The sequence below is a fragment of the Batrachochytrium dendrobatidis genome (assembly GCF_000203795.2).
Source record: "Batrachochytrium dendrobatidis JAM81 unplaced genomic scaffold BATDEscaffold_1, whole genome shotgun sequence".
Classification (NCBI taxonomy): Eukaryota; Fungi; Chytridiomycota; class Chytridiomycetes; order Rhizophydiales; genus Batrachochytrium; species Batrachochytrium dendrobatidis.
The window spans coordinates 3,379,100-3,404,383 of NW_006281099.1; the positions used below are offsets into that span (position 1 = coordinate 3,379,100).

The 25,284-nt window shown below is 37.6% G+C and overlaps 10 protein-coding genes across 10 annotated transcripts; 9 read left to right on the plus strand and 1 right to left on the minus strand.

The window, feature by feature from the left end:
* Window positions 1-805: 805 nt before the first annotated feature.
* Window positions 806-2,418, plus strand: BATDEDRAFT_22271 (uncharacterized protein; the record flags this gene model as incomplete). Its single annotated transcript, XM_006675452.1, has 5 exons — window positions 806-936; window positions 1,121-1,347; window positions 1,465-1,941; window positions 2,044-2,102; window positions 2,209-2,418. 5 exons carry the CDS (start codon window positions 806-808, stop codon window positions 2,416-2,418), a joined length of 1,104 nt encoding a protein of 367 aa, XP_006675515.1.
* Window positions 2,419-3,113: 695 nt separating this feature from the next.
* Window positions 3,114-4,051, plus strand: BATDEDRAFT_22272 (uncharacterized protein; the record flags this gene model as incomplete). Its single annotated transcript, XM_006675453.1, has 4 exons — window positions 3,114-3,258; window positions 3,434-3,495; window positions 3,632-3,895; window positions 3,992-4,051. The coding sequence occupies 4 exons, from the start codon at window positions 3,114-3,116 to the stop codon at window positions 4,049-4,051; spliced, it is 531 nt and encodes a 176-aa protein (XP_006675516.1).
* A 952-nt stretch (window positions 4,052-5,003) lies between these two features.
* On the plus strand, window positions 5,004-12,238 carry BATDEDRAFT_22273 (uncharacterized protein; the record flags this gene model as incomplete). The annotated part of the gene is made up of 18 exons (XM_006675454.1): window positions 5,004-5,789; window positions 5,875-5,933; window positions 5,976-6,056; window positions 6,248-6,383; window positions 6,449-6,572; window positions 6,661-6,847; window positions 6,940-7,065; window positions 7,138-7,316; window positions 7,572-7,774; window positions 7,857-7,926; window positions 8,012-8,396; window positions 8,535-8,641; window positions 8,712-8,871; window positions 8,945-9,230; window positions 9,308-10,819; window positions 10,896-11,185; window positions 11,279-11,402; window positions 11,489-12,238. 18 exons carry the CDS (start codon window positions 5,004-5,006, stop codon window positions 12,236-12,238), a joined length of 5,565 nt encoding a protein of 1,854 aa, XP_006675517.1.
* Window positions 12,239-12,599: 361 nt separating this feature from the next.
* BATDEDRAFT_34245 (uncharacterized protein) lies at window positions 12,600-14,332 on the plus strand. The gene is made up of 4 exons (XM_006675738.1): window positions 12,600-12,706; window positions 12,901-13,344; window positions 13,469-13,758; window positions 13,840-14,332. The coding sequence occupies exons 2-4, from the start codon at window positions 12,949-12,951 to the stop codon at window positions 14,228-14,230; spliced, it is 1,077 nt and encodes a 358-aa protein (XP_006675801.1). The 5' UTR covers window positions 12,600-12,706; window positions 12,901-12,948; the 3' UTR covers window positions 14,231-14,332.
* A 227-nt stretch (window positions 14,333-14,559) lies between these two features.
* BATDEDRAFT_85960 (uncharacterized protein) lies at window positions 14,560-15,121 on the plus strand (the record flags this gene model as incomplete). Its single annotated transcript, XM_006676058.1, has 2 exons — window positions 14,560-14,592; window positions 14,666-15,121. The coding sequence occupies 2 exons, from the start codon at window positions 14,560-14,562 to the stop codon at window positions 15,119-15,121; spliced, it is 489 nt and encodes a 162-aa protein (XP_006676121.1).
* Window positions 15,122-15,769: 648 nt separating this feature from the next.
* Window positions 15,770-18,154, minus strand: BATDEDRAFT_85303 (uncharacterized protein; the record flags this gene model as incomplete). Its single annotated transcript, XM_006676343.1, has 1 exon — window positions 15,770-18,154. The coding sequence occupies one exon, from the start codon at window positions 18,152-18,154 to the stop codon at window positions 15,770-15,772; it is 2,385 nt and encodes a 794-aa protein (XP_006676406.1).
* Window positions 18,155-18,351: 197 nt separating this feature from the next.
* Window positions 18,352-20,642, plus strand: BATDEDRAFT_85961 (uncharacterized protein; the record flags this gene model as incomplete). Its single annotated transcript, XM_006676059.1, has 5 exons — window positions 18,352-18,732; window positions 18,882-19,040; window positions 19,127-19,202; window positions 19,282-19,412; window positions 19,587-20,642. 5 exons carry the CDS (start codon window positions 18,352-18,354, stop codon window positions 20,640-20,642), a joined length of 1,803 nt encoding a protein of 600 aa, XP_006676122.1.
* Window positions 20,643-20,666: 24 nt separating this feature from the next.
* Window positions 20,667-22,279, plus strand: BATDEDRAFT_85962 (uncharacterized protein; the record flags this gene model as incomplete). Its single annotated transcript, XM_006676060.1, is given in 3 exon segments — window positions 20,667-20,687; window positions 20,696-22,135; window positions 22,214-22,279. Coding segments are annotated over 3 exon segments (1,527 nt in total).
* Window positions 22,280-23,078: 799 nt separating this feature from the next.
* On the plus strand, window positions 23,079-23,761 carry BATDEDRAFT_8150 (uncharacterized protein; the record flags this gene model as incomplete). Its single annotated transcript, XM_006674910.1, has 2 exons — window positions 23,079-23,372; window positions 23,510-23,761. 2 exons carry the CDS (start codon window positions 23,079-23,081, stop codon window positions 23,759-23,761), a joined length of 546 nt encoding a protein of 181 aa, XP_006674973.1.
* A 541-nt stretch (window positions 23,762-24,302) lies between these two features.
* On the plus strand, window positions 24,303-25,270 carry BATDEDRAFT_85053 (ATPase-activating ribosome biosynthesis protein; the record flags this gene model as incomplete). The annotated part of the gene is made up of 4 exons (XM_006676061.1): window positions 24,303-24,395; window positions 24,617-24,718; window positions 24,802-24,938; window positions 25,027-25,270. The coding sequence occupies 4 exons, from the start codon at window positions 24,303-24,305 to the stop codon at window positions 25,175-25,177; spliced, it is 483 nt and encodes a 160-aa protein (XP_006676124.1). The 3' UTR covers window positions 25,178-25,270.
* Between the last annotated feature and the right edge of the window lie 14 nt (window positions 25,271-25,284).

Consider the following 25,284-nt stretch of genomic DNA (forward strand, 5'->3'; position numbering starts at 1 on the left):
GCTGCGCTTTTCTACTGAAAATTACCATTCTCAATTTTATCTGAATTGTACGTCATACAAACTCATTTTCATCAAGTAGTTTATGCAGCGTTTAAGGATTAATAGTACAGAACAGTGTAATGACGCTCCATCTCGCGACACTTCTGTTTGTTGAACGATTGACATGATTAATCAAGTAAATGTGTAGCTCTGTGAAATGGCATGTCCAAAATCAAATGGACATTAGCAAATATCTTTGAATGCTATTATCCAGACAATCCTGAAATGTCAAAGCATTTAGAACTCCCTTAATTAATGCCAAAATACAACGGTCATCATATGATACACAAAATCAAGCTATACTTTTTAAACTAGGATTTTCTTTTTTAGCGTGTCAGTTGTCCATTTTTGACATAGCCATATATTGTACAATCACCAGATTCATACATTCAATACAGATGTTGAATTCGATTGTTCTGATGATACCAATCAAAGTCATCTTTGTTGTATTTTAAAACTTGAATACGCTTGTGCTTTAGTTGAAAACAGAGATTACACATTTCTGAAATGCAACAGCCATTTACATGCCAATCACCAGAAAACCAGTCGACCAGAGTTTAAAAGACAGTGTTATTCAGTAAGATTAGCTGTCTATTTTACACTTTGACTCTTCTATTTAGTGGCCTATGTGGATACAGCCGTAAGCAGACAGTTTTTGGTTTGCTTCGATGCTTTGCACCAAAACCTGAGGGCAGGCTTGTTGGACTTGGTCGGAATTATACATGAACAATTCAGGCTACGCAGTTTGCTGGTGCATAGGCTCAAAATGAACGACTTTGAGCTTGTAGATAGTGGAGACCTAGACCTGGAGGATGAGTATCGCAACTCTACATTTGAAAAGGCCAATTCAACCTCTTTGCAGCCAATGTTCTACAACGTCATGTTTGCTGGGTTGTGGTGAGATATCTTGACTGATTTATCAAATGTGATAATCATCAAGTGTGCTGCAATATATCTGCTACCAAAACAGTATAATAAAGCTTCATGTGCATCACAGATCCACCTTTTGGCTCGACTAAAATCTAAACTATTGCCATGGTTGAAAACTAACGGCTGATTCTCCAATTGGTTGAAATTGCAGGTTTGCCTTTTCTACAGCTCTATCACTCTACAACAAGCAATTGTTGGGACATGATCACTACAACTTTAATTATCCGCTATTTGTTGTGTCGATCCATTCATTCTGCCAATTCGCGCTATCATCAACCTTGATCTGCTCGTTTCCACAGCAATTTCAACCTACAAAAACACCATCCATGCACGACTATTTCAGTAGAGTGGTTCCAACAGCTGTATGCACAGCTCTAGGTTAGTTTTATTATATTTAAACTGTCCGAGACACGACCGAGACTATTTGGACTATCGGCTTGATTTTGTCGATACAATCATATTTCTAATGTCTGGATTTACCTATGTCTGAAATAGATATTTCGCTCAGCAATGCATCGTTGCATTACATTAGCTTGAGCTTTTATACCATGATCAAATCTAGCACTCCAGTTTGGGTTCTTGTGTTTGCATTCATGTTTGGTCTTGAAAAACCAAATTGGCGATTGGTTCTAGTTATTCTAGTTATCTGCTCTGGGGTTGTTTTTACTGTGGCAGGAGAGATTCGGTTTTCTATGATTGGGTTTTTATTGATCTTGGGTGCATCTGTTATGTCAGGGTTACGATGGTCGTTGACTCAAATATTGCTTCAAACAGCAGATATGGGTATGAACAATCCAGTCGTGACTCTCCGGTATTTGGGTCCGATTGGGGCTACACTTTTGGGAACTGCATCTTGTTTTTCTGAACTTTTTGGATCAGGCGGGATTTTGCAATCTGAGTTTTTCATAAGCATTGAAACTGGACTACAAACTGTTGCCATTCTTCTTGTTGGTGCCATACTTGCCTTTTGTAGTAAGTTTAAGACTGGTTTATTCCTGCCTTTTGTGAATATCTTTGAACAGTTGCCGAGTATGCTTTATTCTCTAGTATTGATAGCCTTGTTAATCTTTGTAGTGACACTGGCCGAGTACTATCTAATTCGTAATACATCTGTTGTCACACTTTCTGTAATAGTAAGTTGTTTGTGTACTAAAATTCATATTATAATAAGTTTGATTTAGTATACGTGTTTGAAAGTACTACTAAATTCAAATCTTTTCGTGGATCGTCATTGTATAGGGTATATCAAAAGAAGTTTGTATAATTTCACTCTCAATACTAGTGTTTGGGGACCTTATTACACCAATGGCGTTTTTGGGTATTATCATTACCATTGGTGGTATTGCTGCATTCCACCGACTAAAAACTCACGGCCATACGTATTTGCCTACAAACACAACTGAGCCTGTGACTGACAATCACAGTTTGACAACACAGCGCTCTGACTAGACTGTTAGTTAATGAATATATTTAACCTTTAAATTACAACATGATTTATTTGTGATTGAACATCTGGATTGGTTCAACCGGGCTGCATCAAGTTTCAATTTAGTTTGAGAAAAATAATCTGCTGAAAACCCACATCTTTACAGTCGTATTCACAAATGGAACACTAAATAAGTCAAAGTACATAATAACAGTCACGTTTGATTGACGCTCATCTTACTGAGCAGCATTGTGTCATTTAAACTCTTAGTTTACTGGTCTTTTTTCTCCATGCTCATTCTTGTACAAAAATACAGAACCAATGTTTACATCCCTGTTCCAATATACTGCACATCTTGGACATCTTTTGAACCTGCAAACCAAACGACTAAAGTAAACATTGGGTGATCATGCAAACAATCGTTGTATCCTGAAATGTGTGATCTTTGGTTTCTTAAACTAGAGCGCAAACGTATCTGATATTAAGATACAACAGATATTATTTAATGGCATGATCGCGCCAGATATTTGCTTGTTGTAATGACAACGTTCTTGATAACAAAGATGGCTTTAACTGCAGGATAAATACAAGTGTTTCATTTTGCGTGAATGCATCTTTGAATTCAAAGACCAAAGTGAATTACAAATTTGGCAATCATCCCAACACCTCCAAACAGCAGTATTGATATATCGTATTCAGGCCTTCTCTCCTGTAGACCATGGTCAAAGTACTGACATTTACAACACTACTGGAACACAGCTGGACTGATGTGACCAAAGCCATTTGGCAAAAATATCCAAATCCATTTGCATCGCATGTTCAATCAGCCGATATTATTGAACAGCGTATTGACCCAGAAACAGGTAGCTTATAAAGTTGAAGTGACTGTGAGGCCTGCTTCAAAAAATGATGTATAGGCAGTTGGAGAGAACACTGCATTGTACTTGTGGCCACATGCCTGTTGAGCCGTCTAACCAAGGCTGTTTTCATTCATTTGTAAAACTAATCAATATCGTCTCTTTGTCCATCGTTTGCTAGGCATATTACATACTACTCGTCTTTTTTTGAAAAAAGGAAACCTGCCAAAATGGGGCCATCATGTAAGTATACTAACGATGCTTTACAATACCTGATATTTAATAATGCGCAAATTGGCTGGCAGCCTTTTCAATTTAGATCATTTGTTCATACAATAAACTAACTCCACTTTTGACTGAAAACTCACTCGGCATACAGTTGATGAATGCACCAGAGGCTTTTATTTTAGAAAAATCTGCAGTTGATCCAGTCAACAAAACAATGACCACTGTCACACGGAATTTGTCCCACGTTAAACTCATGTTTGTAGAGGAAACTCAAACCGTTAGACCAGATCCAAATAACCCAAAATGGACTCAAATGATGACAGATGCGAGAATCATTTCAAATACTGCATTGATCCCGTTTAGAGCCAGAATTGAGAAATTTGGTTTAAATCGGTTCAAGGCAAATGCAATGAATGTAAGTTTTGATCGCCTGCATGTTTTTTGAATTACTTGCCAAGTTTTTATGAGTATTTGAACAGTTCTAATTTGTTTTTGAATCTGTACGTTATAGAGCACAAAGGGATTAATACACGTTATTGAGCAAATCACACAAAACAAGCCAATTCTTTAAGCTTCCTGAATCATTTTATTTTCTTGTTAGACTTGAATATAATTCAACCCTAGAATGCTATTTGAGACACTTTATTTCGCAACTTACATGATCGAAAATCGAGTGAATGCCTCTTATTCATGGTATATCCAGAATCCCAATATGCTTTATTGTCAATTTTCTATAAAAAAAACTATTTACATCTACTTGTTTATTACAGCTTTTACTATTACTAAACATGGGCTTGCTGTGATATTGTGAATGTGACATTGAACTGTCCTTGTGTATTAATTTAAAAGGCTTATTTTACTACTATGGTTGATCTGATCACCATTTATATTTGGATATTTGTAATGATGATCACGCATAGAATAATTCAAAGATACATTCACGCAAAATGAAACACTTGTATTTATCCTGCAGTCAAAGCCATCTTTGTTATCAAGAACGTTGGCATTACAACAAGCAAATATCTGGCGCGATCATGTCATTAAATAATATCTGCTGTATCTTAATATCAGATACGTTTGCGCTCTAGTTTAAGAAACCAAAGATCACACATTTCAGGATACAACGATTGTTTGCATGATCACCCAATGTTTACTTTAGTCGTTTGGTTTGCAGGTTCAAAAGATGTCCAAGATGTGCAGTATATTGGAACAGGGATGTGAACATTGGTTCTGTATTTTTGTACAAGAATGAGCATGGAGAAAAAAGACCAGTAAACTAAGAGTTTAAATGACACAATGCTGCTCAGTAAGATGAGCGTCAATCAAACGTGACTGTTATTATGTACTTTGACTTATTTAGTGTTCCATTTGTGAATACGACTTTGAAAAGGAAAAAATAAATCAAATGGTTTAAACTAAAGTTCAGCTGTTTTTGGATGAAAGAAGCAGCATTACAAGATTGTATTATTTGTTCAACACGACGACATTGATTTTGGTATTCGAGATTTTGCTTGATATATTTAATGGTCAAGGATAGTCAGCAACGCCCAACCTCGTCAATATCCTTTTGTGATGCACCAGTCAAAGGCACCGTTCGCAAACCCGCTCTTGGAATTATCCAAGACCATTCCACCAACACAAAAAGTCGAGCTCAGATACGAACAAGAAATGTCGAGCTTAAGCCACTGGATCCTCAAGCTGCATTGGCTGTACAGCCATGGAGTATCGTGCGCACTAATATTGCAAACCAACTTGCAACCAAAAACATAATCAGTCCAATGGATCTGACAAATATTATGCTTCATATTCAAACATCACCGAAACAGAAACCATCAGCAAAGTTTTTGGCGGCATCTTCTAGCAAAGCTTCCTATCCACAGCACTCTACATCAGTAGCAAACACGTCCTCCATCACCAGCGAATCTGAAATGGGGCCAATTAAGCTCGAACCGACATCGCAAGCCCAACAAGGTGCCGTGCCAGCAATGTCCATAACTATACCGCATGGATTTCTTCCTCTCCGTACGCTTGCTCATGCTCGTTCAACCATCCAATCTGTAATTTACATTCCCAACTCATCCATGTTTGTTTCGTTGGATGCGAGCCATATTAATCTGTGGAAAGGAGGTGTTCGTATCAATAAATTCTCTACTCAACCTGTTGACAAAAATAATGGAACTAGACAATGTAATACTCTTTCAAGATCATCTGGAAATACTCCACTTCCTGGGATCGTCGCTATTTCAAAATGGGTGTATCTGGACAAACTAAGGATCTTTGTTATTGCAAATACAAAGTTGCAGTTGAAGGTGATATTTCCGTGTTAAAACACTGTCAAGTTTTTGATATATTTGGTAATGAAAGTATGACTCTAAAAATTATTGTAAAACCTAGATTTTAGATGCACATTTTGAAGAACTATGCAGCATTTCAAATCCAAAGCCTGTTCTCAGGTATGCCATAAAATTCCATGCAATGAACAAAAACGAATGTAGATTCATACTAATTCTGCTAAAAGTATTGAATACATTCCGTCAAAGAACGAAATTATATGTGGCGAAATTGGGAGTATCAGGGTAATGAGTTTGCTTGACTATATCCATTAAAACTACACTCAACATAAGCTTACCAATATTTTTTGACTGGTTCATACGGTTTTCAATATAAAACAGATTTGGAAAATAGAAAAATCTAGGTATATTTACTTTATTATAATTAAAATGACCCGAATGATCTGAGACTAAACCTTTGTACTGTTTGTATTTAGTTTGATCCACAAAGAGCTCTTTATTTTATCAAATCCACGAGCTATTATACGCAATTTAGAGGAAGAATGGGTCACGTTTATATATTATGAAAGATTGCTGGATCGATTTTTTGCCGTTTGTGACACTAGTTTATATGTAAGTCAAATTTCATTTTAAGCTTGAAATTGTGTACGGGTTTTTACACCATTGTATCTTGCTAGGTTTACGATTACGAATCTGGTGACCGTATCGACAGTTTTCATAATATTCACGAGCTTGCAATCACTTGTATTGTGTTTTATGAGCCATTCGAATATATCATAACTGGAGGAAAGGATGGAAGTAGTAAGTGAATCAACTCATTTATGGAAACAATATACTTGGATTGCTTTTAATTCACACTAAAAATCTAATACTTTGCATCACAATCCAGTCAAGATATGGAATGCTCGAAAATATCTCATGTTTGATTTTCACGAGCATTTTAATGCCATCACTGGATTGTTGCTAGTAGAGAAAGGATGCGAAGCTAGTCCAGGATCTGTACCGGTTTTGTTATCATCAAGTCTTGACGCAACAATTCGAATGTGGAATTTTGAAACTGGACAAAGCCTATACAGGTATTTTTAGACATGATTAAAAGCAGTGCGACACTCTATAATAGTTGATGGTTGGAAATTGCTTACCACGGAATATGTTTATAAAAATATAGATTAGACACGAATTTACCCTGTCTTGGAATTGCATTTATAAAAAGCAATCATTTTTATCACTATACAAAAGCAGATATTCAGTTGTGGAATATCAATCGGTATCAACTCACATTTGCTTTTTTCAGGTAAGCGATTCAGCTTTTGTACTTGTGTTTGAAACCAGTTTTCAACTGATATAATGCTATATAAAATTACAGATCAACACCATTTATTATTAAAAGAGTAACGCATCCGACTAAGCCAGCAAGAATTCTTACTGCAGTTGCAGATGGGAGTTTAAAAATGATTTCTCCAGTGTCGGGCATTGTAATTGGAACTGGATTTCCCATTCACAAGGATACTCAGACCAAAGACGTTGCATGGAACATGAACTCTGGTATGGCAGTGATGTACTTTTAAGCTTTTCAAATAGCATAGATTATATGTAATTAATTGCTTTTTAATCAGAAAATTTGTATAGCTTCAACACAAATGGTGATATTGTGGTATATAGTTGTAATGCCAATCCATTCAAGATTTTTGACGTTTGGGAATTATCAAGTTAGTATTTTATGCGCTGTAGTTTGGTGCATTGATACTTTTGTCTGTACATTTTATTAAATAATCTGGTGTTGATCTATTACACCACTAGAATTGGTCAATCGCGAAAAAATTGAATGTATTTGTGGACTTGATTTTTACAATCATATCATGGGAATCTCGGCAGGAGCAGATATTAGAATTGTACCAAAATCGAAAAAAATTCCAGCGTTTTTTCTTGTTGCTGGAACTGAGAGTGGACAAATCATTAATCTGAATCTGGATCAACGTGGAAAACAAGAGTTGCTATGTCAGGTGAATTAAATTGATTGCTAAAAGACTTTTAAGATGCTTTGGATATACAGATTATCTGACCAGGCGAGCTAAATTGATGTAGGCGCATTCTGCTCGAATAACTATGCTTAATTTTGATCCCAAAGATCTTGTTCTGGTTTCTGGAGCTCAAGGTATATAGCCTCGGTTGTGCTGATATTATGTGTTTTAATTTTCAATTATATGGAACCTTTGTATTAACAATAGACTGAATTATAGATTACATTATAAAAGTATGGGCAGTGACTAGTGTGGATAATCGCTCGCCATTTGGCGGAAGTATATTATCAGCAATGCAATCACAAAATGTACCAAGCCAGACAATTTCTCTGTCATCCATTGCCGTAATATCTATTAACGGGTTTGAAGTGCCATCCAAAATCATTTCCCTGTCCATGCAAGAGCCAAAAATGGCCGTGCCTTTTAATGGAGGAATAGTAATCTCTAGCTATTCTACAGATCATACTGTTACTCCTGGTAAAGTAGATCAAGAACAGGGTGGACATGTTTGTGCAATTGCGTCTGCGTACGATTTTGGATTGTGGGCATCGGCTAACAAAGACGGCACTGTCAAGATTTGGGATGCAGACAACACGATTGTTAGGTACAACCCAATTCAGTCATGATATTATCCACCATATTTTTATGATGCTGCCTAGTCAGTTTAAAAGTGCTTTGAAAAAGTAAAACAAAGCCCATGAATTGGTAATTGATCGTATATCTATACAAAATATTCTCATAGGGAAATACAATTTGGAGAACCCATTACATGTCTTTGTTTTGCAAACGAACGAAACGACCTTCTTGTTGGAGTTGCCGATCAGATTAGTATAGTTCGAGTTCAAGACTGTAGGTTTATTTTCATGCCATTCAAGATTAACAAAACATGACTAATTGTTGCAGATTTCAATCTATTTAGATATGACGTATCCTATGTTGAAACAACTTGTTACACGTGCATACATGGACGACGAGTCTGAAATTCCAGTTTTATTTGATCCCAATCTCGATTTTTGGGAGTATCGGTATGAGCAAGAGCTGAAGCAATCAAAAAAAGTAGAAGATTGGCATATGCAAAAGTAAGTTTTTTGATGCATTACAAGTGTCTATTTTATACAAACGACGCTTTTATTGATTTGATTTGATATCCAGAGAAGAGGTTCGAGATGCAGCCAATTCAGAGGATCAACTGTCTTATTTGCTTCAGCTTCCAAAGCAACGACGAACAAATATCGTTGGAAGATACAATAAACGTGTGTTTCTTGCGAGAGAAACCACTGCCTTTTTTCGTAGTATTCGATTGCATCCCAAACAGACTCTTGGACAACAACTAGAACCTTCAGTCACATCACATGGATCAACTGAAGTACTAAGTGGCGCGACTAGTGAACCATACTTGGCAGAGTATATCCAGCCTACTTCTCCAACTACAATAAAAGTAAATCCTCGTGCTTTGATGGACAATGACTAAATCAATGCTACAGCTTATTAACTAAAAAGTTGTATTTAAAATAGGAAATTGTAATCCCAGAACCACAGGCTGTAATTTCAGAGTCACAAACTGTAAGCTCAGAACAACAAACTGTAGTCCCAGATCCACAGACTGTAAGCTCCGAGCCACAGATTGTAGATTCAGAAGATAATATTTTAAACAAAAAGCAACAAGAAAGTCAATCAAGTACAGAGCCAATAAAATCTTCCGAGGCTGATCTTTCAGATTTAGTTTTGTCACCAACATCTCTTGAATCTCAAAAAGAGAATACTGCAGCTGTAACTACACCTTTACTAAAGCCAGTTAATCGAACCTTGATTCATCAACGAATGCTACGAGCACACATTGCTTTACCAAACAGTACTATTATTGGTGAAATTCAGCCAGTAAAACAAATGCGAAATAGACAATCTCGACAAGAGACTAATTATAAAGAAGTTGGCGATGACAATTTTTTCAATAATCGGGTGAAATTTGAAGCGTCAGCATTCTACAATGAAGATTCCAAAATAGCATCAAGAAAAATGTCAGTCAAAGCGGCAATTGAAGTTGCACGTCGATCTCGACCACATCGGCCATCGGTATTTTCATCACACTTTGATAATCATCAAATTGATTTGGAAGATGATAACGATGATGCGTCATTTCAAGCTTTACAAGAAGAGATGTTGGTAGAAATTGATAATATAGATGAGCAAGTAAGTAGCCGGAAAGCGCATACTTCTGGAGCAAAGTCTAAAAAGTCTAAAAAGTCGAGCCACAAGAAAGGCAAGAATGATCATAGTAAAGGAAAATCCAAATCTAAAGCTATCACTGTGCCAAGCCCAGAAGAAATATTGGCAGAGCCAATCCAATCCATAGTGACACCTATAGATAGCACAGATTTGGAGGTGGATGCTCCTAGTGCAGAATCTATGCCTCAGCCAGTAACATCGGTATCTATGTTGACTCACGCGGTACACAAAAGTGAAGAAAAACCTCAAAGCATGCCCGAGAAACCATCTAAAAATGTAACACATTCAGAAAAAGGATCTTTATCAGGTGTGAGTTCTATCAATTTTTCAGACATCATAAGACACAGACGACCATCCAGTCATATAGAGTTCCACCCATTAAACCCACACGTGGTAAACATTGCGCACCAGCCATGTGCAGATAACCTTTATTCCACTCCTCACGACTCCCAAAGCATCAATGTACAGCGAAATTCTGAATTAATTAAACCTCATAGAAACAGTAGTGCAACTCAGGTTAAACCTCCAGTTTTGTCTGATAATCTTCAAGATTTATTAGTCGAACTACAAGATGTAAAGCTGCCACTCCCAACTTCAACTCCAGCTCCAGATCTTTACTCTAATCTAAAAGGTGCTTTTCAAAAATTTCGAAAACAGGCCGAGGAAAATGTTCCAGAAGAAGATGAAGAAGAGCCGGCAGATTTTGTATGGAAAATGTTTCGAGATCAGAAAAACTCGAATGACGTTGCCAATCCAACAAGCCCAGTCAATGCCCAATCGCAGGAAGAAGTGGTTAGCAAGGTGAAAAAAATAATGTTTCGTGACTGACTGAAACTCACCATTCATTTTATTCACAATTGATTACTTTATCTTTTAGCCACTTGAGCTAACTGAAATAGCTTCTGGATTGACGAATATTCTAAAAAATGGTCCAGTTGAAGATCAAATTCAATCATCAAAAGCCCTTATGTCGTTATTTCAAACTTTTGGAATGGATTTCAAAGATCCAGTAAGCTACTTTATACTGCCGCAAATTGATCAGTTGAATCATGAAGACCCTCGAGTACGAATCGCCATGTGCAAAAACATTTCGAAATTTCACATGCATCAAAGCACAATCCTTCCTAGTTTAATCTATAGCTTGGATGACTCTTCTCCAGATGTTGTGTACGTTTATTAATGTTGATGTTTAATCCATTGAACGGATCAAGTAAAATTCTAACATTTTTGGGCTTTGGCGGGATGGTGTGCTTTAAATAGTAATGCGGCAATTCATGGTCTTGGTCAACTTGGCATCACAAATACGACCATGCTTCAAAATGCAATGGTTCGTCTTGGAATGCTCAAAGAAGATTTTGACAAAACCGGTATTGACGTGATCGAGGTTGGTTTCATTATAATAGCTTGCCATTTTCAAATTTTAATGCATGGTATTACTTTGATTATAACTGTATACTTGATGTTTACCAGAGGCATAAAATTAAATCGGCACTGGATCATATTCAAAAAAGTCAAATAGCAAATGCAGAGGTTGATAAGTGGGTCAGCTCTATATACAAGAATCCAAGTTATTTCAAGCGAACTGATAGTTACTGCGAGCATTTGGCCGGCAAGTTTTTTCCTCCAGATGCAAATAATTTTGGTATGTCTACCAAGCCATTGGATATACGTCAGTTGGACAGCATACCCATTCGAAATCAACCAAAGGGTCCTGCATTATCTGAGTCGTCGAATACGCATACATATTTAAATGGATGGGACGTGGATAGTAATATTAATATGCAAATTTTACACAGTCGTTCAAAACCTATAGTAAACAAGGTTGATCCTCGCACCAAAGCAAACACCTACCGCCCACCATTGCCACGAGAATCGCGATATACATTTAATGTGCTAAATAAGCCAAGTAATTCTATAGCTAAAACTGATTTGTTTTACTCGTCCAGGAATACAGATAGACTAGCTCGTAAGTGTACAGAATCTAGAACCATGGCATCAACTGTGATTGTCAATGCTCGAGCCATCACAGCAGGATACACATTTGAATCACAGCCAGTGACAAAAGTCGGAAAGTTTGCAACTCCGTCGGATTTAGTATGGATGCGTCCTAATACAACTGGAAGTATTTTTAAAAAAGGATATAAAACACCCACTTTTAATTTGTGTCCAAAGACTGCCGATGCATCAGGGCTTGCCAAGGATTATTTCCCACCACTTTAAATAAACCATGTTTTTGTAAATAACCGCTGTCTATCAGTTATTCAAGGCAAAGATCATAGCCAATATATTTTACGCTTTACTTTTTGTATTAATCAATGCTAATATCTGCTGGACAACGCTGGGAACTATAAAATGATCAATGCTCGACATTATTAATAAAGTTGGTGACACAGTTGTAGGAATGACAACTCATTTGGTGAATCGAGAGATGAACAATTCCAAGAAAAAACTCATTCTGCTGCTCGTTTAAAAGACCGTGTACGATTGGCTGCAACGTCCTATTATACACGAGTCTGGGTTGTATGTGGAACCTTGTATCTTATTTTTGATGGCGACGCGAACTTGCAGTCTCAAGACTGCAATTCCCAAAACCTTTCTCAAACTCCAAAAGAACGCTGGATTTAGTGGTGGAAATCGCAGAAGCAACAATCAAACCCAATCACAAAAGTGTGATTGAATGAAATTTGCGTGAGTACTTCCAATACATGATATACACTGATGGTGATGGTTGACAATTTCCCATTTTATTCTCTCCGTTCTCATCATTTTTGTCGATAACCATGAGTGATTCAAATTCACAATTTTAACACGAATTATTCCATGAGACTGACTGTTTATTATACTTTGACTCTTACTTGGTGGTCCATTTTGCGTGAATACAGCGGTAAACCCAGTAGCATTGCATTTATATAGCCAAAGCAAAAACAAGCATGGTACCTAAGAAATCAAAAAATGCTACGAAAAGTGGAGCTAAAAAAGGCAAGTCTCAAAAAGTAGGCAAGGGAGAACCAAAGAAAGATACCAAATCAAAAACAGAGGATCCATCTTCAAAAGAAGCTGATAATTTACTCCAGCGCCGAAAAGACCTTCGAGTGCAATATCTCTCTTTTAGCGAAAAATATGCAACAGATCCAATACCAGGTGTGCTGAAGCGAATAGACGAGGCTATTGAAAAAAACAGTGATATTGCACAACTCATTATCAATATAAACTGTGTGCGACCAAATGATATTGCTGCAATTCGATCAACCTTTCGAAAGTATACTCCGCTGATTGGAATGTGTTTTTGGCGAACCAAATTTCATGCTTTGGCACTTCCCATATTGGTAACCCATACTGAATTGCATTGATCATTGCAAGATTTTACAAATAGTTTGATCATATTGTATTTTGTGACATGCTATAGCTGACAATCAAATTTTGTTTTTGATGTAATCATGTATTAAATAGGTTGATGTATTTTTGATGAAACAAACGTTAGTTTCATTGCAGCTAATTGGAAATGGGCTGGGAGAGTTGCATGCAATCACATTGGCAAAATTATGTAGAGAATCGAATAAACTAAAAATCCTAATGGTCGATCACAACTATTTTGGCGGAAAAGGGTGTGCTCAAATCATTGATGCACTTTCTGAAAATAGTACAGGGGCTTTTCAGAAACTATCGATGCGGTACTGTCAGATGGATGAAAGCGCATCGCCAGCGCTCGAAAAGCTAATTTCGCACCATTTGACACTACGGTAGGCAAGGCTTTATCTTTGTGATGATAGTTTTAAATTTTACGCATCATTGACTCCAACAATCATCATTTGTGTTTACAGAGTTTTGGATATAGGCGGGAATCAACTTCGAGATCAAGGACTGTTACCCATTTCCAGAGCCCTACTTTGCACAAAAACCTTGATGACATTAGGGCTTGCATTCAACGAAATTTCCGACACTCTTGTGCAAAGTAATTTGCCTTTTGCAGACCTATGCAAAAGTATTGGATCCAGCACTTTAACATTGGTCGATCTAAGTGGCAATTTTTTTGGAGATCATGGTATGGATAAAATTTTCGACATGCAGCAAATTCGACGAGCGCAGTGGCAGGCAGGAAAAGCACCACCGCTAAAGGTGTTGGTGCCAGAACGATCAAATAGTGCCGTTTTTGACGCAATATGGAAACTCAATGCTGGCCCAAATGATTTGCGCAAAAACCGACGCAAATAATCTCAGGATGCATAGATAACAGCCATTTGAAAATTGTATAATTTCATTCAAGTATCTACTAGTAGTTTATTAATATATGTTTGCTCATATTGGAGTTTCTTCAAAGATAAATTACATTTTTAGTTTTGATAGTCCAACGTATTGCAAAATTTACAATATATAGACCCAACTATAGCGCAACGTAATATACTTGCAACTAGTAGTTTTATCGAGCAGTCAAATTGGCTACACGTGATGAGATAGAGCTAGTATGTTTCGTCATTAAAGGCTTTATTCGCAAGTCAATTTTGCTTTTTAGTGATCTTTACTGAACTTTAACTAAAAGCTAGATGACCGCCCGAACTCAGCAGAATCTGGAGACGGTACATTTTTAAACATGCGCTACTATTTTTAAATAAAATATTTTTGGCTAACAACTGCATTATCTATCAATAGGCCGATGTGTTGACCACTAAGGATGAGCATGTCCAAGTGATTCCCCAACCTAGCTCAAACACGAAGGTAGTTCGCCCAAAACGTAACCCATCCCCCACAAAGGCTGCTCCTCATAAAAACGTGTCTAATAAAAAAATAAGCAGAAAGGCTACATCGGACGGCAAGATACCTATCAAACAACTTTTCCCTATAAATTCTAATGAAACATCTGGAAATTTCAAAAAGACTAGTAAGTCGCCATTGAAGTTGAAAGTTTCTGCAAGCAAGACAAATAGCAAGTCGCGTCGCAAGTCTAGCTCGAATGCCCAAACTAGCCATGTAGCAGCTGTTATTGTTCCTAAAGCAAGCAAAACCCGTGCTTCAAAAAAAATTGCCCGGCCTATTGCTCATAACCGACCAGATATGGCAAGTAGTGATATATCTACATTTGATACATACATGGTATTGTGTATTTGACTAATATGTTTGCATAGATTGCGACTTCTCATGCTAAAAATAATAACGAAAAGGGAATGTTCGAGATACTTGCCTCTTGGATTTCTAGCACATTTGGTTTGAATTAACTAAATAAAATGATATTCAGCAAGTCAAATTCAAATCTATTATGTTCGTAATATTGAACCATTGATATATAACCAATTCTTAGTTTCACACTTGGTTTATAAACCATAGCTTGATTTTGTGTATCATATGATGACCGTTGTATTTTGGCATTAATTAAGGGAGCTCCAAATGCTTTGACATTTCAGGATTGTCTGGATAATAGCATTGAAAGATATTTGCTAATGTCCATTTGATTTTGGACATGCCATTTCACAGAGCTACACATTTACTTGATTAATCATGTCAATCGTTCAACAAATGGCAGTGTCGCGAGATGGAGCGTCATTACACTGTTCTGTACTATTAATCCTTAAACGCTGCATAAACTACTTGATGAAAATGAGTTTGTATGACGTACAATTCAGATAAAATTGAGAATGGTAATTTTCAGTAGAAAAGCGCAGCAAATATATAGCCATTGTTTATTCCAAAGCAAATTAAAGTACTGCAAGGTACAAAAGTGTTCCATTTTACGTGAATACGGCTGTAAACCACTGCTGATCAACCACACTCATTGAATAAATCAGTCAGTATTCCATTTACGTGAATATTTCTCGCGCTTGTATTCATTGCAGGCTTTATAGGTGACACAGGACGTAAACAAGATTGAATATTGGACCGTTTATCCATATCCCAACATGACATGCTAATTGGTGATCTCATACCGAATTGTAGTTGTTTTTGTGCCGGGCGAATAATCTCAATGGACAGCAAAGAATCAGATTGTGTTGAAGACTTTTTTGCATCATATTTTTGTATTTGGTATGCTGATTTTACTTGTTTTACCTGTGCCCATGGTAATGCGGAGGACAGCTGAGATACATTTTTCTGTTTTTCAAAAGGTAAACTGGCAGATGAATCTTTGTAGGTTGAATTATCATGAGTTGAATCTATATTCTTTTTTCCTTTTTGATCTGATGAATGGAAAGCTAAAGGTTTAATTAATTTTGCAGGAGATGATTTTGGTCGAACCGCTGATGTCGAGATTGGTCCATTTTTAGCACTCAAAGCCTTTTCTAGCTTCTGCTGACGCAATGCAACTTGAATGCCATATCTATTGGATCCGGCCGACCGAGTCTTTCTATATGACTGCCAATGAACTCTCTCATGATTTTCTGCTTGCTGATTTTTAAAAAAAAGTTTATTATGTCGCTTGCCAGATCTTGGGCGAGCTCGCATGCCGTCATCGTTGATATCGTATTCGCTCCAAGGTGCAGGTGAGGGTTGAAAATCATTTCTTGAAAATGCCGTCATGTCGTTTTTTTCAGATACTATTGATTGTCGACCAATACTGAGACGTGATTGAGATCGCACGTCTGGCGGTGAAACTGTACTTTCTGTTTCGCTTAAAACAGCTATTGAAATACCCATGGGATCGTAGTATATAGAATCAGACGTATCCAAAGTTAAATTATCCCCTGTGTCTACTAGTTTATGTGTCCAAATTAAATCAGTTACCGATCCATGACTTGCATATTTTTTTGAAGTTACTGCTGGTTTGTGGCAATCAAATTGTTGATTCAAGTATACAACTGAGCTTTGCTGTAAATTTTCATCAAGTGCAGTGGATGCTTGAACCTTGCTGGTTTGGAAAAGTGTATTATTATCAATTCTATCTAGATCCAAATAAGGGTATCCATATCCATTCATGTGTGTGTTTTCAGCATAGTCAAATTCGCAATCTTGAAACAAGCTACTCGTGGGACGATCGAGGTTTGTTGCTGTACTGTCGTTGAAATTTGCTGAAGTTTGATCTGGAAAGGGTATTGGTTTTTTGCTAAACATATCCATAGAAGTCAAAACGGATCGCATCCATGGAACATGTTTCACATTACATTTAAAATGTTCTTTAGAGTGTTGATTGTGGCCATTTTTATGACTCGAAATAAAGCATTCTTTGGCAGAAACCTGACCTCTTCTGTACTGTGCAATAATGGATTTTACTTTATGATGTTGGTTATCTAAAAACTCGTGCGACTTTTTTTTTGGACCCGAGTCCTGAAGTGGCAGCCTGGTAGTATCAGCAAACTCCACTTTAAACATTTTGGATGGGTCGCGACTAGATGCTGATCGCGTAGCACTCGAAATGGATCGGCCTGTACCTATATAGCTTTGATAAGTGGTGGGAAAAGAGGACTGTGGATATTGGGTATATTTTTCTTTCGAATGAGAATCCTGACAGGTATCAGACAATACTGCATATGGAACTTTTATAGTGGGCTGATCTTCTATGCACACAATTGAGTCGGTAAACGATGGTAGCTTAATGCAAGCACTCTTATCATCTGACACGGAAGGACAATATGTGATATCAAAACTCTGCTGGTGTTGTAGCTGCGCAGCAGGTGCAGATTTGGGCCGTAATTTGTTTCGATTGAGCAATTTAAAATCAGTGCTGAAAGAATCTATGGATTGAGTAAGCAGCTGTTGAGAAGAGCATACTTTATCCGTGCCAGTCAATGATTTTTCCAAGGTTTTGGTATGTCCAGATCTGGGTCGTAATAAAGGACATCTATGTGAAATAAGCTTTGCAGACGTTAGATGGTCAGCCATATTTTCAATGCATGATATGACACTCTCGTCATCAGACAGAGCTCCATAATCTTCATGTTTGAGTGATGCACTACTTTCCACAACGGCAACAGTCGACTCGGGAGTGTAGGCAGCCAAGAAGTGTAACGGAGTACTTGACAATCGATGCAGATTGGATTGAATAGGCAATGCAGTCGAGATGCTTTTGGTTTCGTGAGTATCGTATCTGAATGCACTCTTTTGAGATGCACCATGTTCAGATTGTGAGTCTAATGATAATGCTGAGCGCGGAGGTTTACTGACCGAACATGTGTGGCTGGATATCGAAGCAACAGTTTTCTTTGATATGGTCATCGAGATAACTTTCCAGAAAGTTGGCAGTCTTGTTTACAAATAGAAACAATTAAATCGAGTTTTTGACATGAGTTAATATCTCGAGCAGCCCTGTAATATCAAGTACTTTTATACGCATTTCTGAGATCTCAAATGCAATGTGCTCGAGATAAAATCATTCAAGAATTTTATCCAAAGTTGAGCATTCATTCGGCATTATGGGTGCTGCAGAGTCGTCTATTTCCGCCAATTACCGGCTGTTCACCCCTGATGGAAATCCTACTACTGTCAATGCTCAGTATGGTGCAGGCTCAGGCACTCAAAGATTATCTGATAATGACCACGAAGCAACCTCAAACTCGTCTACTTTGGCAACTGCTTTATTATCGAGGTCACTCTTACTGAAAGGTGTTCATAAAACCAGTGGGGCCGTAGTATCTATTTTTCAAATGCAGTTATCGAAATCCTCACAACCAGGCATGACAGAATCTAATTCATCTAATAGGAGTGGTGGTGGTCAAGCCAATGGTCAGGATGCAACCAGGCAAGGTGCACCTGGAAAACCCACTGGTAGTACCGTGCTGCCAGATGGCATCAATGTGAGTCTATAGACTACTATATATGCATTGATCTGCCCACATTGAAGCACACTGTTCACTTTCAGCCTTTAATGGTTTTTATACATTTGTAACAAATCTCATCCAAGGCCTGCGATTGTAACTCATTTAAACTTGGCAAATCATTATAGAAATTAAAAACCATCCGACATCCAGGAATCATCAAATTTATCACTGCCGAGTCTAAAGGCAGCTCAGTATTAATTGTCACCGAATTTGTCTTAAAGATTGCTGATGTTTTGCCTACAATGTCTGAAGAGGAAATTTGCTTAGGCATCTACAATATTCTGGTAAGTTTTACACCTAGCATTCAAATATACTATTGTCAAGTCCAGTGGTTTAATTGTTGTATGCTTTTCAAAACTGTGAATTTAAGAAAACCATCGAGTTTCTGCACCACTCGGGGATCTCTCACAACAGTCTTGGGATCGATTCAATATATTTGACAGGAGGTAGTGTATTATTAAACTGGTTTAAATTTAGAATTTTACTTGATGTATATTGATCCCATATTGATTAAAACAATTTTAGATCGTCGATGGGTTATTGGAAATATGGAGTTTGTTAGAAACATTGACCAAATGACGCCAGAGTTTATTGCTTCATTAAATTCCATTCTACCACAAAATCAAGCTGGTTTGGACAACCCTACTCTTTGCCATGTAGGTTTTGTGCATTATTATTTGTACTTTATGCATATTTAAATCCAGGTGGCTGCATAGTGTATCATCGTCGTAACAGTGTTTTGTGATATATAGAAAGATACTTTAGTGTTTTCCCGAGATTGCGTTGCAATGGGCTACCTCATATCAGATTTAATTAAATCATATATACAGCATGATGCTTCTACATTGGTAGAACATAGATTTCCTTGGGATAAACTAGAGGAATCAGCAGCACATTTACGAAGTAATAGCACCACAAGTCAACTATCCATCAAAAAAGTTTTAGATACTCCTTTTTTTAAAGACAGCATGCTAATTGAAATCGTGGAGCGATTTCTTAAAGATATTCGTGCTATTCACCCAGAGAACAAGGCAAAAATGTTTAGTGGGCTGTATGCTCAGCTTCACTGTCTTTCACAAGGCACTGTCAACGACTTTTTGCTACCCAAACTACTCAATCATGAGCTTTTTGTTGAGCCAGGTGCCGCAAACTTTTTTATGGAACTACTTACTCCAACAACAAGCTTTTCATTAGGTTTGTCAGGTATGGAGTCTCTTTCAGTCATTACCAAAGAAGCTTTTTCAGCCCACATTGTTCCATTCATTCACAAAACATTTACAGTTCGGCAGTATGAAACACGAATTTTATTGCTTAAAATGCTAGACCGATATATTGATTTTGTCTGCGATGTAGATGAGCTTATTTTAAAAAATACTATCATTCCCGAGCTGATTATTGGGATGAGCGATGCAGACGATTTGATTTACTTGGAATCTGTTTGTGGACTTGCAAAGTGTATTCCACGATACTATCAATCGATTACCGAGCGTAAACGCCACGTTGATATGGATGTATCTTCTGCTACACCGAACGACTCGTCAGAAAAGCATTCTCAACGAGGAAATCGTAGTCTTTCATTGCAATCAGCCCGATCTAATACAGCAAATGTAGATTCGCTTGGTTCAAACGAAGAAGGGAGATTGCATTTTCCTGCTTCACAAAAGACTACTTCTTTTCCGAGATCCGAATCTGTTGATATGGACGGTTCTCCAGAATTTTCCATGCAATACTTGGTGGAAGATATGCTCATTCCTCACACACTGCGAATATGTATATATGAGAATACAGATGTCAAAGATCTATGGTGTCTTTTAGATCATTTATCCAATGTCTGGAAACGCTTGATTGTTTTTTCTGAAAAAAACAAGGCAAGTTTGAAGTATTGACATTATTATATTGCTATTATCAAAATGTCTAATGTTTTAAAATCTGTATATAGTATAATACTCCTGATATCTCATCGATTATTCGAAGTTTGTTCAAATGCCTTCATTTAATTATGCGAATTCTTCCAGTAGACCAAAAAATCGATTACTTTTGTAACCGGTTGTGTGGTGGTCTTGATTCTGTCAACGATACTTCTGCTTCGGCTATTTTATGGATTCCAAAGCTAATTGAACTTTCGATCCCTTTTCTCAGGGATGACAATCGTGATGTGCGTCGTCATGTGTCTTTGACAGTGATGAAACTACTCACTATTATCTCAACTGCATTTGAACGAGCACCTACTATTTCTCGAAAGCGTGAGCAAACAAGTCTGACCACTAGACTACTGAGCGTGTATGGTCAAAATACGCGTGTATCATTGGCATTCCCAAAATCTGGACCACGTCAACTGGTTCATCCAGGCAATCATCACAATACATCAATGTTGGTCAAAGACCAACCTGAAGCTACTCACCAGACTTTCTCTACTTTGCCGTATTCAGCAAGTAGTCACCATGAGGAACTGCAAGCTGATTACAGCGCAATGCCAGAGGTCGAGCCCGCCAAGCTTAATGGCAATGATTTAACACGGGATCTTCTTGGAAAAGTAATGGTTGCAACATCGTTGGACGAAACTTTGAATCCCTCATCCGAAACTTCTGCTTTGGCAGAAAACACTTTTAAAAGCGAAGATGGTTGGAACTCAGATTGGGGAGAAGAGTTGGATAATGGATTATCAGCTACTTCTAACCCAGTGACTGAGGACATACAAATTCAATTGACTGAAGGCATGCAAGCTCAATCGACTGAAAAAGCAACACCTTTTGTAAACAGCAATGATGTAGGCTTTCCTATTGCATCTGTCACAAATGAATCCAACCCAAAGCTGCTTAGTGTCAAACCTAATTTAGATATCCCTATTGCAGCGGATAACTCTCAATCTAGCATGAGTACCAGCATTGCTTCACCAGTGCTGTCAGCGATATCTACTAACTCTATACACGCATTGCCTTGCGATACCATGCAAACAAATGAGTCTGCTACAAATGTTTCTCGTGGTAAATTTTTCAAACGAGACCAAATTAAACAGAAGCGCCAGGAGAAACTAGCAGAAAACATTTATCGCCAATCCACCTCACCCACTTTGAATGTCCAACCAAACCCATTGGATCAAGTAGGAAAATCTCTTTTTTCCAGTACCGCATCTAAAGCAGCAACAGTTTATGTTCCTGTTGTGGTAGAAAAGCCAGTCGAGGTAGATTATTTCAAAGACATGGCTCCTGTACATGTTCGTAAACAAAGCATCCTTGCTGCTGCTGCTGCTACTGTTTTTCCAATGGCAAAACGTACATCAGACTCTGCACATTCAGATTCAGTCAGTCAGTCTAATTTTCCAAGCGATCCTGTACCCAGCAATCGTATGGCATTTCATGGATCAAATGCAGATTTTAATGTGAGTTTGTAGCGCATTGTAATTTGATTTTATATTCGGGCGATGTGTTACTCATTAAAGTATTTAAACTTTCTTTAGGAACCGTCACTTGGATGGGGTGAAGAATTTGACGAGGATATTGATTTGAATGATATTCGACTTTAATGGTGTCTTTCATTATGAACTTGTCAAATATATGCATGATATTTCTCACTCTTGAACGGATTCAAAGTAATGTATATGGATAAATAGGTGGGTTTTAGAATGTGTATTCAAGACATGTCAGTGCATGTACACATTATTTTTGCAGTTTATAACGTGGGCAAGCGCAAAGTGTTTATTTGCCGCCACATTCACACAAAATGGACCACTAAAAAGTATGCAAACAGTTGTATTCCTGAAATGTGCAATCCTGTTTTCTTGAGCTAGAGCGTGAGCGTATCTGTGTGAGTTTAGAATACAATATGGGTTTGAAAAATGAAAACATGCAAACATGTAAACTCGGTATCTGGATTGCAGTGGATGGGTCTGATGGTTGCACAATGTATGGCTATGCCAAAAAATAATCTCATTTCAAAACTATAGTTTGATTGTATTATACGATGAACATTGTATCTATTGAAAAACTGATCATTTCAATCAGAGTAGCCAATTTCTAGTAGGGGTGCATGACGACTATTCACCATTGTATATTCCAAAACAATCACTGCGAGATAAATACGAGTGTTATTTACGCGAACACGGTTTTAACTCGACTCTTGTCAAAATGGACGCATCGATTCATACACCTATGAGTGCAGCTATGCATATAGAAGCAGATTCTTATACAGACCAAATCACTAAACCATCACAGACTAGTCCTGAAATTCGTGCAGAAGCCTCGACTTTTTTGCAAGATCCACCTCAATCTCAGCCATCCCATTCAACTCTGCCATTGGCAGATTCACTTACTCAACACGTATTAATGGCCCATACCACTCAGTACAAGCCTACTGTTTCAAACAAAGCTGACCTGTCAAACCCCATAGCCATTGCCAAATGGAAAGAGCTAGAGGAAATCTTTCATGTGTTTGATACAGATGGATCAGGAACAATAGAGCCAGCAGAAATGCGAATATTAATGTGGACTCTTGGGTTAGAATCTGAAATAGTAAATTTAGACAGCATGATTGCAAATCAACTGAGCGTGAGCAGAGAAAAGGCTGCAAAGGTCTCCTTGTCGCTCCATCAGTTTATAGATCTCATGACCCAACAGATGGTATGGTTGCATAACCCTTCAAGTAGAATTTTGAATGTTGATTGCAGTTCAAATATGCAGACGTTGGATTAACTCGATAAACTAAATAGTAATATTTGCATGCAATCCTTTTTCAACATTGATAACCACGCAATTAGAAACCACAAGATACACCAGAGAATTTCATCAATGCGTTTCGGTTGTTTGATCCTGAAGGGAAAGGACAGATAGGGGTCAAGGAATTGCGACAAGCATCTCGAGATATTAATGAGCCAATGACTGATGAAGATATACTGTTGATTGTGAATAGGCTGGATAAAGATGGCGATGGTGAAATTGGAATAGAAGATTGGATGGTGGCAATGGCGAATGGACACGGTTTACTTTCAAAAAGCTCGGATGTGAAATAGCATGTTTTATTTAGACGAGTAGTGTATAGAGCGCATTGGATAATGCCGTTGCTCTGGATGAAAATAGTCTAAAACCTACTCAAAAGAATACCACTTTACAAATTATAGTACTCGATACTTTATTTTTTCAATAAATTTTTAGCCATCGTTTTTAACTAATAGCCGACTGTTTCGATACCCTCTAGTTTGATTTCTAAAGAATGCTAGAAAGCCAAAATGCAGCGATTGGGGTGCTTTTCAATTCTACCAACGGAATGTTTATTCACTGATAATGATGGGAAACTTTGGTAATCAAACGAGTTTCATATTAACTTACGCTCCTACAGAGATACTGCAATGTTGAGTTGAAATACTGCAATTTTAATATTCTTCACGCCCCAAAAGCGTAGTTGTAGCTTTGGTATATTAGAAAGCTGCTCCAGCTGTTTCGACAAATAGTATTGACGTGAATTTGTGGGCAGAAACTTTTTTTTTCTTTTTGGATTTGACAAATTGAATTCGATTTACTTTTCTGCCAAACTCTTTGCTATTATATTAAACGATGCGTTTGGAAAAGTGCTACTTTTGTTCCACCACATGCTATCCTGGCCATGGTGTCATGTTTGTTAGAAACGACTCAAAGACATTCCGTTTTGTAAGTCATTTCACAACCTATCGACTATTTACAAAATCTGATGTTGAATACAAGTAGATGCAGCATGAATGCCTATCCGGTTCTAGTGCAGCCCTATTCAGTCTTGAACATATGTTATTCAATACCTACAGAGCATGGACTGGACTAGAATGCACTTGACAGCTTGTTTGTGATTGCATTCTAAAACCCTTCAATTCATATTTATTTTTACAAACATTTAGTGCAGTTCAAAATGTCACAAAAACTTCAAAATGAAGCGTAACCCACGAAAGGTCAAATGGACCAAGGCATTCAGACGGGCAGCTGGAAAGGAAATGACTGTGGTGAGTATGTGACTTCAACTTATGATCGGGTTTTTCAGTGCTAATGCATGTGCATACAACTTTATATATTCACATTGGTTCAGGATTCTACTCTCGAGTTTGAAAAGAGGAGAAATATTCCTGTTCGTTATGATCGTGAGCTTATGGCCACTACCATCAAGGCTATGAAGCGAGTTCAGCAAATCAAGTCTAAGCGAGAAAGAGTCTTCTTCAAGCAAAGGTGGGCATTTATGATCTGAGCTACGATACACATGCTTTATTTTTACCTACTGACACTTGTTTAATCCATTTTCTATCATCTCTAATAGAATGACAGGAAAGAAGGAGCGTGAGATGGCAGAAAGCTTGAAATCACTGCACCAAAACATTGAGCTTGTAGATGCACCAGAGCTCAAGCAAAAGCTGATGGAACATAAATTAGCCGAAACCCCCATCCAAAAAGATATGGAGATTGCTTAATCTTGACAATTGTTGTATCAAAGATATAGCAAAAAGCTGACAGCAATCTTACCAAGGACGTGATCAGATTGAACCAAGCTCTTTAATGTTAAGAATGAAAAACACTG

What these genes read in the sequence shown, in the direction of transcription:
- BATDEDRAFT_34245 (XM_006675738.1), top strand. Translation starts at nt 12,949, where the DNA reads ATGGTACCTAAGAAATCAAAAAATGCTACGAAAAGTGGAGCTAAAAAA. An exon ending in CTTTGGCACTTCCCATATTG is followed by an intron (nt 13,345 to 13,468) that starts GTAACCCATACT and finishes TGTATTAAATAG; the next exon opens with GTTGATGTATTTTTGATGAA. An exon ending in TCGCACCATTTGACACTACG is followed by an intron (nt 13,759 to 13,839) that starts GTAGGCAAGGCT and finishes TTGTGTTTACAG; the next exon opens with AGTTTTGGATATAGGCGGGA.